This window comes from Caloenas nicobarica, chromosome Z (genome assembly GCF_036013445.1).
Source record: "Caloenas nicobarica isolate bCalNic1 chromosome Z, bCalNic1.hap1, whole genome shotgun sequence".
Lineage (NCBI taxonomy): Eukaryota > Metazoa > Chordata > Aves > Columbiformes > Columbidae > Caloenas > Caloenas nicobarica.
The window spans coordinates 65,922,636-65,935,133 of NC_088284.1; the positions used below are offsets into that span (position 1 = coordinate 65,922,636).

At 38.7% G+C, this 12,498-nt stretch overlaps 1 protein-coding gene across 1 annotated transcript in view; it reads left to right on the top strand.

The window, feature by feature from the left end:
• CNTLN (centlein) overlaps positions 1–12,498 on the top strand; it is a 197,981-nt gene that overhangs the window by 102,572 nt on the left and 82,911 nt on the right. Inside the window, exon 12 of the mRNA XM_065656536.1 lies at positions 2,737–2,862. Coding sequence (XP_065512608.1) covers positions 2,737–2,862 — 126 coding nt within the window. The remainder of the gene's footprint in view (positions 1–2,736; positions 2,863–12,498) is intronic.

A 12,498-nucleotide genomic window follows, 5' to 3' on the forward strand; every position in this document is an offset into this window, starting at 1 on the left:
TATTATACAGGTATTCAAAAGAGAATTTGATCTGAAGGAAGAAGCCACTATGTGGTGGTCAAGACTTTATCCTTTGTTAAAGGAGAACACATGGCGTACCCCTGAATGAGAAAAATTACAGTTGAAATCAAGAATAAAATGCATTGAGCAGACACCTTGACTTATTTTATTTAAGATCTCATTTTGAGCCGGAGTACTGGACAAAGGTCTGCCAGGGCTGCTTATTTATGCGTGTCTAATTCCCCAGTCAATTAATTTGTTGACCTCGTATGTTTTTATTTTTCAATAATAGAACAATTGCTCCTTATGTTTCAAATAGTTTTAAAAATAATTTTATTCATTAAACAATATAGAAATAACAGCCTCTCGAACATTTAGTGACTCAAACATTAACTGAAGCTGATTCTAAAATGTTCTTCTTAACAGGGGAAATAAAGTGTGTGTGCATGAAAGGCAGGGTGTTTTCATCTGTTAAATGATTATAAAGTGAATAATTTCTGAACATTCTACGAAAATATTGCAGTAATATATCTTGATAAATAGAAAGAAGAAAGACTCTACCACATCAAAATTTAAATGGTGAATGTTCTCTGTCTAATTCTCCTTTAAATTCTATACAGAACAGTGAAAAATACATGCAGAAATTTTTTTTTTTTTAAGCCCTTAGTGAAGAGTTAGAATTTTTGGTAAACATGCACATTTGGAGATGTGAAGACATTTCATATCAGTTCAGTTATCAGACATTGCTGAGGTACAGTTTTTCAGGTCCTGTTGCAAGCAAGTAATTTGAGCAGGTCCTTGTGTCCTGGTGGCTTTAGGACTTCAATATGCACCTACAGTTTAGTAAATACATATGTGTTTTACTTAAAACAGTTCTTTTTTGTAATTAGAGCAATACTGACTAATCTTGACAGAAACTTTGTAACTCTCTATGAGTGCAAGGAGAGTCATGGAAATTGCTGCAAAACTGCTTGCTGTTTGGAGTCCAGGGTGACATAAAGGGTCCTACTGTGAATGATAAATTGTCCCTCATATATAAGTGATGCTTTGGCCTACCTGAGTAGATTAACATAACTATGGCATATCTGTAACTAGAGTTTGTCTTTTTAAAAAGAAAAAAAAGTGTGGATGAAAACAATGGTAAGGTACAAATCTACTACATGCATTGGTAGGACAGGAAGACTTTTTTAATTATCCAAGTATAAATAAGAAATAGTTTTGTTTAAATTAGGATGAAAGGTTTTGCTTATTTAGGAAAATCATGGATGATTTTGTCTTCCAGCTCACTGTTTTAAATTCAGTGCAAGGGGCAAACAACTGAAACCTATTGGATGATAGTTAATTTATGTGATGAAATGTTTTAATTCTGTATCTAAGCTAAGTAGGCATTCATGGACCACAAAGAGGCCAATGCTGAAAACGTACAAAAGTTTCACCTGCATAAAGTGAAGCACTGAATGTTCTGGTTCTGATAGTTAAAAAAAAAAAAAAAAGGAAGAAGAGCAAAAGAGAGTCGAAAACAACTTCTGTTTCTGAAATGAGACCAGCTTGTGTCCTGATGGGAATATATTTGGGAAAAGTAGGTATTGGGGAAAGTATAATACTAAATATTTTTTTGTTCATCTGATTTTTTCATCTATAATTAAGATGACCTGAAAATTACAGAGTTTTGATTTTTGTCATAATTTTTTGTCATCACAAGAGAATTGTATGAGGCCATCATACTAACAGGGTTTTGGTTTTCCCTTTTAATATTCTTAAACAAAGGAAAGTGGCCAAGGCAGAAATAAAAATGTAAACAGTTATACCATATATCGTTATTTTGGCATCTCCAAAAGCTTTCTATCGCTGGTATAATGTAAATTGTGCACTAAGAACTCGGTATCAGTTACTTATGTGGCCCTTCTGATCCTCTGTAAGTGACAAAGGGCACCATTCTTTCTAATTCTTCACGGATTAGAATATGTTATCGAGGTGGCAGCTGATGGGACCAAATCTACCTGTCAATGTACATACAACTTTCACTGACGTACGTGACTGCAAAGACGATGGGGGCCTTATGAGGCTACCACATTCTCTGAGAGTTAATTTCTATATCCAGTAGGAATTTAAATTGCAGAGACTTTTAAATTCATTTTATAAACTATTTTAATACAATTTTTATCTTTTCCTTTATTAAAATGCATAAAAACATTTTAATGCCAGAAAAACTGTGAAATATTTTTATTTTCTTTTTCTGTGTGTCTAAATTCAGTATGCTTTTTTCTGATGCATCATCTTACCCATAGGTAGCTTATTCTTTCATTAGATAGTAGACCAACAGTTTAATTTAGAGTGGGCATCAGTGCATCTTCCAGATTGGTTTGCAGGGGCATTAGGGGAGCTGATGGCTCTCCTGCTTCTTTGCAAGAGATGATTTCACCTTCTGGTTTCTCATACCAGTATCATAAGGAATGGTGACAGAATGAATGCGAGTGACACTGCTCTGCTGCATGTAAGTTGAGAGCCATGGTGCCATACTAGCACTATTTCTGTCTGAAGTTCGTAATTGAACTTTTCCATAATAACATATTTAAGGTTTCAAGCCTCACAGAATGTATACATCATACAAGATTTATATTCAGTAGATGCTGCAGTTTAAAATCTGTATTTTCTGAAAGCAAGGATGCTTTTATTCTTGTGGTCCTAAAATATGTACATACTTGAAAACAAACAACTCTTTTTTCTCATAAACAGGATTGAAAGTAGTAAAAGCAGATACCAGCATGCAGACCCGCGTCAGCTTTGTCCAGAGAATTCTGATGCTGTGTGGAATAAACTGGCTTTTTTCAAAAGCGAACACAAAAAGCTGCTGATTGAAAAGTGAGTTTGTTTCTTAAATGGTGCTTACGTAAATAAATATTCTTTTTTTTTCTTTTTTCTGAAGGTAGTTCTTTGCAGGCCACATAAGAGGAATTCCTTGCAAAATTCCAAGATAAAACCATCTTCTACCAAAAGCAGTAAAGAAAAACATCAGCTCTTTTTTTTTTTTCCTCCTTTTTTTTTTTTCCTTTTAAATCAGTGACAAGTTACAAGTTTGCTAGCACTAACAGAAACTGTATTCCATGATCTAGGGATTGTGTTAATTAATGTGGCTCTCATCTGTTGGAGGTGTCGCTCTTCATTAGCCTGTATTTTACACACTGCCGTGCTTCATTTTTGGAATGAGGTGGTGAGGGGATAACCTAGCCAGCCATCCTTGTTTGATCTCTGTGATACATACGCAATGCAGAATGCCTCAGCTCTCTTGGTTCCCTGCCCTGTCCTGCTAATCCCAGCTGAGCTCATTATGGTGTAGCCTTGCTGCTACTCCTGGAGCCAGAGCTGTCCAAGCTAATTACTGGTAGCAGCAGAGCTGCCTGTTAAGGGTCTGGTGTGGATCTGCTAACATGGTCCTTGGTAGTGACCTGCAAAAAGCTCAAGGGAGTTGCTCTCTTTCTTGCTGTGCACAGCCTGTCCTTTGGGTTTAGTGCTGATCCCTTCACGCAGCTCTTTTAGCTGTAGTAAGTGTAAAACTTGGTGAAGGAAACTCTTACTTTAGAAAATATACAGTTTGCTGCTTTGATCTCATAATTCATAGGCTATTATACTCAGCCAGGCAAAGTAAGAAAATGTCCTTTTATACTAGACAAAAGGAAGTTAGTATGGTATAATTAGCCCTTTGCTGGTATTTAACACTTTCTGTAAGTCAAGTTGATTTTTTTTCTTAATTTGAGAACCAAGAAGTCATAGAAACTTTTCTTCAGACTTTTTGTCAGCATTAAATTAAAATTAAAACAGAAAATATGTTTTTCCAGTGGGTCCCAATCTAGACTGATTTTGTGGAAGTACCATGAAGGCTGTTATCACTGAACTACAACAGCAGCAAATTGTTTTGTAGTGCGTAGTTGTGTTTCCCATAAGCTGCTTTAGCGTATTACATACAATATTGTCAGTAGTTGGTTGCATAGGGTATTCTTGCATCCACCAGTTACAATTGTGTACCTATTCTTGTCACTTCATTGTCACATCTTTGTTTGCTGTTTTGAAATGATCACAACAAATTATCACATGTGCTTCTTATGTTTATTTTGATTTTTATGTAGAAAAGAACACTTTCTTGCTATACATGTAATTGCAGTTGTAATTCTCCCTCCACCACTAATCAACACATGCACCACAGGCAACAGCAACTCAGGAGCAATAACATAAGCCTCTCCTTCTCACACAAAGCCATGAAAGAGGGATTGCTTATGTATTGTGCACACCCTGAAGGCTGGTACAGTTGGACTGTTTTCCTAGAGCTCCTGTGCAGTCACGTTTATGGGGAACACTCTTATGCCTGGTACATTGCAGATTAGTGGCCTTGACTAGATTGTGGTGAAGTGGCATCAGCAAATGGTTGAACTCTTCGAAATACAGAATTTTTAAGTCAAAATGAGTTCTTAAAATTCTGTAGAGTACTTCATAAGAAGCCAGTGTGCCACTGTGATCATTAAGGTGAACTCCTTTTGTGGCTTTAGGTGCTTTTTGCTTCTTGTGGGCAATGTAGCTTACTGTTAGCTGGAAGTAAGAAAAGTGTACTTAACGCCTGTGGTTTTTTATATCTGCCTTCGATGTCTGTCTCTAATAATGACTGTCTTGAATTTGTTGAAGCAAGTCAGCATTTCAAGATCTGAGCTCATTTTCTTAAGAAAGGCAATACTAAATTTAGTATACTTTTTAGATCTGTGAATAGGGCTTCTTTATATTGTATGTTGTATTGGGTTTGTGTGGCAAAGTTTTGGTAGTGGGGGAGCTACAGAGATGGCTTCTATGAGAAGCTGCCAGAAGCTTCACCCCGTGTCCGACAGAGCCAGTGGCAGCAGCCTCCAAGGTGGACCCACTGCTGGCCAGGGCCGAGCCATTCAGTGATGGTGGTAGCGCCTCTGGGATAACATATTTAAGAAGGGGGGAAAAAAAACTGCTGTGCAACAGCAGCTCGGGAGAGGAGTGAGAATCTGTGAGAGAAACAACTCTGCAGACACCAAGGTCAGCGAAGGAGGAGTGCAGGAGGACCCTCAGGTGTTGGAAATTCCCCTGCAGCCCATGGTGAGGCCGGCTGGCCCCCTGCAGCCCAGGGAGGTCCATGGTGGAGCAGAGACCCACCTGTAGCCTGTGGAGGACCCCATGTCAGAGCAGGTGGATGCCTGAAGGAGTCTGTGACCCTGTGGGAAGCACTTCATGTGTGATTTTACAAGCAGCGTAAGTAAATCAGGTTAGCCCATAGTCTTTGTGGATGCACTTAATTTGATAGACATACCGATTTTTAGCTTACGTTGATTTAGAACACCTATAAGCCAAATCCAACACAGCATTGCCTATAGAATAGTGTCTGTGTAGGGATTTTATTTTGGTTTAAATCTGTTTTAACTTCAAGTATGTGTAATTTCTGTCTATGACTAGGCCAGAGAGTGAATGTTAGGAACACATGATTATTTGGTTTTGCTTGTTTGTTTTACATGTAAGGAAGATTCTCCTTCCCTCCCACCTTCCTTTCCTCTCTCCCTCCCTTCTTTCCAGGGGTAGAACAATGATGTAAAATGTCTTTAATTTGCACATGTATTGCTCCGAAAATAGATGAATAATAAATAAAGTATGGGGTAAAACCAAGGAAACTCCATTGATGCATGGCCCAGTAATGCAGTCATTACCAATATTAGCACACTGTAAACAATCAGTTTGTAAGTTATGAAATCTGGTTTTAAGTCAGAAAAAACTGAAGTTGCTTGGCAAGTCATTGGTTCTGGTGGTCCCTAATTTCAAATCCTGTTCAAGTTGGTGGAAAGACTTTGTGTCAGCCACTACTTTGTCAGGTCTTTTTATAAAGTTTTCCTCTTGTCACAGGGAGGGATTGCTTTGATGTTCATGTGAGCTATTAAACACTATGCACCTTCCAAGCTAGACACTAACACACAAACAAATACACAGTTTAGGACTTACGTTAAGCACTTCTTTTTTAAAATATATGAAGTTTTCTGTTTTCATAAAGTTCAGAATACTTCATGTCAGAGTTATTTTTTGGAGAATGTTGATGGATAATGCATGACATTGCTACTGCAATGTCCAAATACCACACTATTTTTTTTTTCTTTGTTACACTTGATAGCTATGTCGTATACCAAATTCATTTGGAATGAAGTGCATTCATGCTACATCAGTGTTTAAAAGTGTCACCTACAGAGTATAGGCCTTCTGGCATATGTACTACTTTTGTAATCTTTCTGTTTTTCAGTTTTGGGAGTTCTGGGACATAGCAGGCTTCTTACTGCAAACTACTTAAATCTAATAGCTCAAGGCTCTTCTTTACTTTTCACTGAAATTAGTAATTCTATACTGCAAAGCCAAATATAGTTAAAATAATGATGCATTTGTTTAAGTTTTGGATGGATAAAAAGCTTGCGAAGTCTGAAATACGACCTTTCATTCTGCTGAAAGCGGTTGGAGCCTAGATCCTGCAGCTGGTGTTGGGAGGTTCTGACAAAGGTGCATGTTCACTGACTAGACTGGACGTTGCTCAGTGGAAATGACAGTCGGGCTAAGTGAGAGAACGTGAAACAGTGCACTACAAATAATTTTAAATATGAGAAAACAGAAGCATTGGTTTTACTACAGCGTGCAATTTTTAAAATAAGTTTTTAAAGGACCCAAGTCAGAACTGTAAAAGCAGTGATGGAACAAAAAAATTCTCTTAATATTCATGCAATGGAGTCCTCACCCTATGTGCTTCTGTGAATTACGTTGATTACACTGGTACCCCAGTCGTGGCCCTTCAGGTTGAATAATTTCTGAGCTGACTACAGGTAAACACTATTTATGAGGCTATTCTGATGGTCTTGTTAGAAAGCAATGAGAAAATTCAAATTAAAATAATCAGCAAAATTCACACAATGTAATGTGTTGGGTTTTTTTAAACAACTTTTGGTCAATCAGCTGGACTTTGTGCTGCAGTAAAACAAATAAAAGATTACTAAATGGTAGATAAAATTTTAGGTGTGGGTTTTGTGGTGGTTTAACTTGAGCTAGCAATATAACCATGATAGGTACTTGCTCACTTCCCCCTTCCCACCCATGAATAGGGGCGAAAATCGAAAGGGAAGGGAGAAACTTATGGACTGAGATAAACACAGTTTAATAAAACACAATAAAAATAATATGCTATTGCTAAAAATAATATCTATAAAATTTAAATAGAATATAAAATAAAAGATAATGCAATTCCTCACGAACTCTGTCTGTGCTGAGCGGCCAGTACCAGGAAGCAGCACCTGGTCCCGAACAGCCGATCCCAGAGAGAAAAAGGCAGAAAGGCCCAGAGGCCTCTGCAAAATGGTCCTTGGCTCCCAGACAACAACAATTAAAAGCATTAACTCTGTCCCTGTGTGTTATCTTCTTGTTTTTAAACTAAATGCAAACAAGGACCATGCTGGCTACAAAAAGGGAAAGATTTCTAACTCCATGAAGAAAATTAACTCACTTTCAGTCAAACCAGCACAGGTTTCTACCATCTTTTTGAAAGCTCAATGTTTTGCTGCATGTTGAAACTGTTTTCGTCACTGCTCACTAGTGCATCTTTGGGTTGTGAGTGACTATTAATTTGAAATATATCTCAAAACTCTTTCTTGACAACTATGACACTGTTCACTTTTTGTTATGTGAACAGACATTGGATCGGTGTGGGGGGAGTTGCTTTTATCCTTTTTCGCTCCTAAATGTGGGTTGTAAATCAGAGAGACTTTACTTAGCACCAACACATATTGCTTCCTGCAATTTTCATCCATCCTATAAGAGACTGAATTGGGAAACAAAAGTGATAAGGACATATTTCTAGGAAGCAAATGGACAGAGTAAGATAAATAGCTCAATGCCTCTGTATAGTCAAATATTCCATTTCCTTGGTTAATTAAGGCTAAAAGTTTCTTTGTGTAAACTGTAAGTTTACAATTTTCTTCCTGTAAAGGGGTTCCAGTAAATCATTGCAGATAGCTTGAATGTTCACAAAATGTAAGTAATGCTAGTACTTTTTGCTTTACTCTTGGCAGCATTATCCCCAGACGTATGTAATGGTTTTGCTTTCTCGCACAGTCTAGATCAAACACCTGCTCCCAGGTTTATCCTCACCACCCAAGGCTGTCAGTTGACACATAAATATACAGACCCATGAAAAGAGCATATTTTGCCCTTACTGCAGGCAAACATGTTTGAATCATAACACTGCAGGAACAAATTGAAGAATTTCTGTCAGAACAGTATTTCGCATGTAAAAGTTGGATAAAGTTTCTGCCTAGTTTGATTCTTATGACTCTAAACAATCTGAGTAGTAGAAAATTAAAATCAGTGCTTGCACTATGATGTATCAGACTCCTCATCCTAATTTATGACAGCCGCTTCCTAGATTTTCTGTATGGGCTTTTTACAAGTGTACGTGTAATATGCTTGTATATTCTACTCTGGTTTTACAAAGTAGAATTTTTGCCCTTTTGAAGACACACGAACAGAAAGTACAATTCAGTTTTGCCTAGCTAGAAACCCTTTCTTTGTTGATCTGCTGTCCTTCTTCTCAAGCTCCTTTCTTTTCTGAGAGGAAGAAAACAGAGCTGCTTCTGCTGTCCCATTTTCCTTACAAGGATTATTAGGCTGTTTGGGTTAAGTTTTGGATAAGAAAAATATTTCCTGGCACTACTTTGACCCAGTGGCTTTAAAACTTATGTTGGTTACTGTAATAAGCAACACTACTTCTCATTTTAAGGACACTGATAAAGAGCATGAAAAGCTTGCTTAGCAGGTTTTTTTTTTTCTGTCTGATTTTCTTCTTAATTTGGCTTTCCAGTCTTTAACAATATTCTGTGACTCTGGAGGAAAACATTTGAAAAGGCAATAGTTAACCTCTTGGACTCAGGAAGGCTTCTCCGACTGCAGCAGCTCCTGGACTAGCCCCCTGGTATCTGTCCACACCAGCAACAGTATGTATTAGGAGATTGTGGTTGGTTCTGCTTATTTCTCCAAAGAGTCATCCTGCCGCAGTCTTACAACCTGTAATCCTTGGGAAGGAGCTGGTCTCCTCAGTGGGTTATTCCTTCTTATGTATTCAGCTCTATTAGAGATTCGCTGCTTGGTTTTATTTTCCAGATAAAATTCCCTGGGACAAATGAAAAAAAAAAGAAGTCTTATTGTTTGTTTGGATGTTTATTTTAGACTGCCATGAGCCCGCTCTCTTAATTCCTTTTATCTGTATGCAGAGGAGTGTAGGAGTCTCCTGCTTGGCCCTGCCTGCGAGTGCTGGAAGCTGCTGATGAGCAATGGCTGACTGATGGGATGCATGTTACTCTGGAGGCAGTGGTTTGCGAGAGGACTAACTAGAGTCATCTGGCAATGGTTAACCTAGGGTTGGCAACTCTTGAGGGAAGGGGCCCTTTAAACTGATAAGTGTGGAGAGAAAGTTTATGCTATAGTTCAGGCTATCTTTCTAAATTACCTTTTCTTTAATGCATTGAGACCCAAGTGCGCATGTGTATGTATACGTACCTTAGATATGGAATTGTGTGAAGGCTCCTAATGGTATCTTTAGAACTGCTGACAATTAAAAATGATGAGTACTAGGAAATTTTGTTCTTGCAAGAAGGTATATTTTGCAGAAGCCCGTCTTATATGCAGATGGTATGAGCATTTCACCTATTCTAGTAACTTGATAAGTAAGCAACTGTTACAGGGAATTTCTTGCTGATGCCTAGCTATAATCTAAAAAGAAATCAGAAGTAATTCCTTTGGCGAAACTGATTCTGTAGCACAGTTTTTATGCTGCCTCTTATATTCCAAATGAGTGAATACTACAAAAATAACTAAATAGTGGAAGGGTAATCAAAAGTAGAATTCAGAATATTGTATGATACTGAAAAAGCTGATACTATTGTGGGTCAGGGTCAGTACCTTTAAAAATGTATGCAGTACCAGCATAAACTATTAGCAGGATAGATTTGATCTTTCTTGATTTCTTATTTGTTTTAATATTGCCAAGTGAGACTGTGGCAATCATAGTTGGAGGATAGAAATGAAGCATTGATACATAAAACAGGATGCTGTGAGCTTTCCTGTTCCTTTTGTAGATATATGCTACAAGGAAGAAGAACAGCTTTCATGTAGTTATTGATAGTATACAAAGGACTTAGGGGTTGTTTTCGGCATGTAAAAACAGACAGGATTCTACTTCTGACCTGCCATATTAGAAGATACTGACAGTCTTCTAGGAAGTGCCAGTAGATACCTGCTAATTTAGGGTGCTGATTCTTGTTAATTCAAGGACTCGATGGATTCTCCTTGGCTAGGAAAGAATTGGAAGTTGTTCTCTGGCCATGTAATCTAGAGCATCTGAGACTGTTGCTGGGCTGTACTGTTTTTTGTCAACAGAGTAAGCTTTACTTGAAAGTATTTTGGAGTAGATTATATTGTCAGAGGGACTTTTTGGGTTTTCAGCTTGTTTTGTAACCAGATAAGAAAATGCATGTTGTTGAGAAAGAATTACTGAAAAAATAGAGTCAAATTCTACTAGGTATAATTACAAGCAGCATAACCTTTCTATGCTGAAGCCTCAAGGCCATGAGGCAATTTCAGGTCTGCATAAAGGTGAAAATCAGTATACCAGTTTCTAGACTTTGTATGGCTTTAAGTCACTTTCTCCTGTCTGATGGGCTATCATTTGAACTTAGCAAAGCTGCTAGAAAATACAACATTTGAGTATAAATAAGATCAAGGCATTTTTTCAGGAGGAGTAATAAATTCTGGATTTTTTTCAGTCCACTAGTTTTATTACTCTTCGAAGCACATCACAAAATCAGTCTTTTTTTCCTCACAATCTAAGAAATGGTCCTGAGCAGAAAAGTCTGTGTGGGAGCTGAATATTATTTTACATGAGATTTTCAGTTCATCTAGTAGATACAGGATTAGTGTATTTGTTCTTAAAATTAGAAATAGTAATCATGTAAGTTACTCATAGTTATGTAACCTTCATTATCAGCAAATTTGTTAGGGTGTTCTGTAAATTTTCAGGGTACATTTTTCAGTTATACAGTCTTCTTTAGGAGGCTGGAAACCTTGACTAAAAACTATCCAGTACTGAAAAGGCTTTCCTAGTGCTATCCGAAAAGAGTTGTTTCGCATCTTTTGAAAATGTTTTATACCCTTTCAACTTAAAAAATCCACCACCACCACCAAAACAAAAAACCCCACACAAACCAAAAAAAAAAAAAAAAAACTTCTTGAAATGACTCTATGTAAATCACAGAATTACAGAATGTTAGGGATTGGAAGGGACCTCAAAAGATCATCTAGTCCAATCCCCCTGCCAGAGCAGGAACACCTAGGTGAGGTTACACAGGAATGTGTCCAGGCGGGTTTTGAATGTCTCCAGAGAAGGAGAATCCACAACCTCCCTGGGCAGCCTGTTCCAGTGTTCCGTCACCCTCACTGAGAAGAAGTTTCTTCTCAAATTTAAGTGGAACCTCTTGTGTTTCAGCTTGAACCCATTGCCCCTTGTCTTACTGTTGGTTGTCACCGAGAAGAGCCTGGCTCCATCCTCGTGACACCCACCCTTTATATATTTATAAACATTGATGAGGTCACCCCTCAGTCTCCTCTTCTCCAAGCTAAAGAGACCCAGCTCCCTCAGCCTTTCCTCATAAGGGTGATGCTCCACTCCCTTAATCATCTTTGTGGCCCTGCGCTGGACTCTCTCCAGCAGTTCCCTGTCCTTCTTGAACTGAGGGGCCCAGAACCAGACACAATATTCCAGATGAGGTCTCACCAGGGCAGAGTAGAGGGGTCGGAGAACCTCTCTCGACCTACTAACCACCCTGCTTCTAATACACCCCAGGATGCCACTGGCCTTCTTGGCCACAAGGGCACAGTGCTGGCTCATGGTCATCCTGCTGTCCACCAGGACCCTCAGGTCCCTTTCCCCAACACTGCTCTCTAATAGGTCATTCCCCAACCTGTACTGGAACCTAGGGTTGTTCCTGCCCAGATGCAAGACTCTACATTTTCCCTTGTTATATTTCATTAAATTTTTCCCTGCCCAACTCTCCAGCCTGTCCAGGTCTCTCTGGATGGCAGCACAGCCTTCTGGCGTGTCAGCCACTCCTCCCAGTTTGGTGTCATCAGCAAACTTGCTGACAGTGCACTCAATTCCCTCATCCAAATAGCTGATGAATATATTGAATAGTTTTGGTCCCAGAACTGACCCTTGAGGCACTCCACTAGATACTCCAACCAGACTCCACCCCATTGACCACGACTCTCTGGCTTCTCTCCTTCAGGCAGTTTGCAGTCCACCTCACTACCCGATCATCCAGTCCACACTTCCTCAGTTTAGCCGTGAGGATGCTGTGGGAGACTGTGTCAGATGCTTTACTGAAGTCAAGGCAGACCACATCCACTGCTCTGCCATCG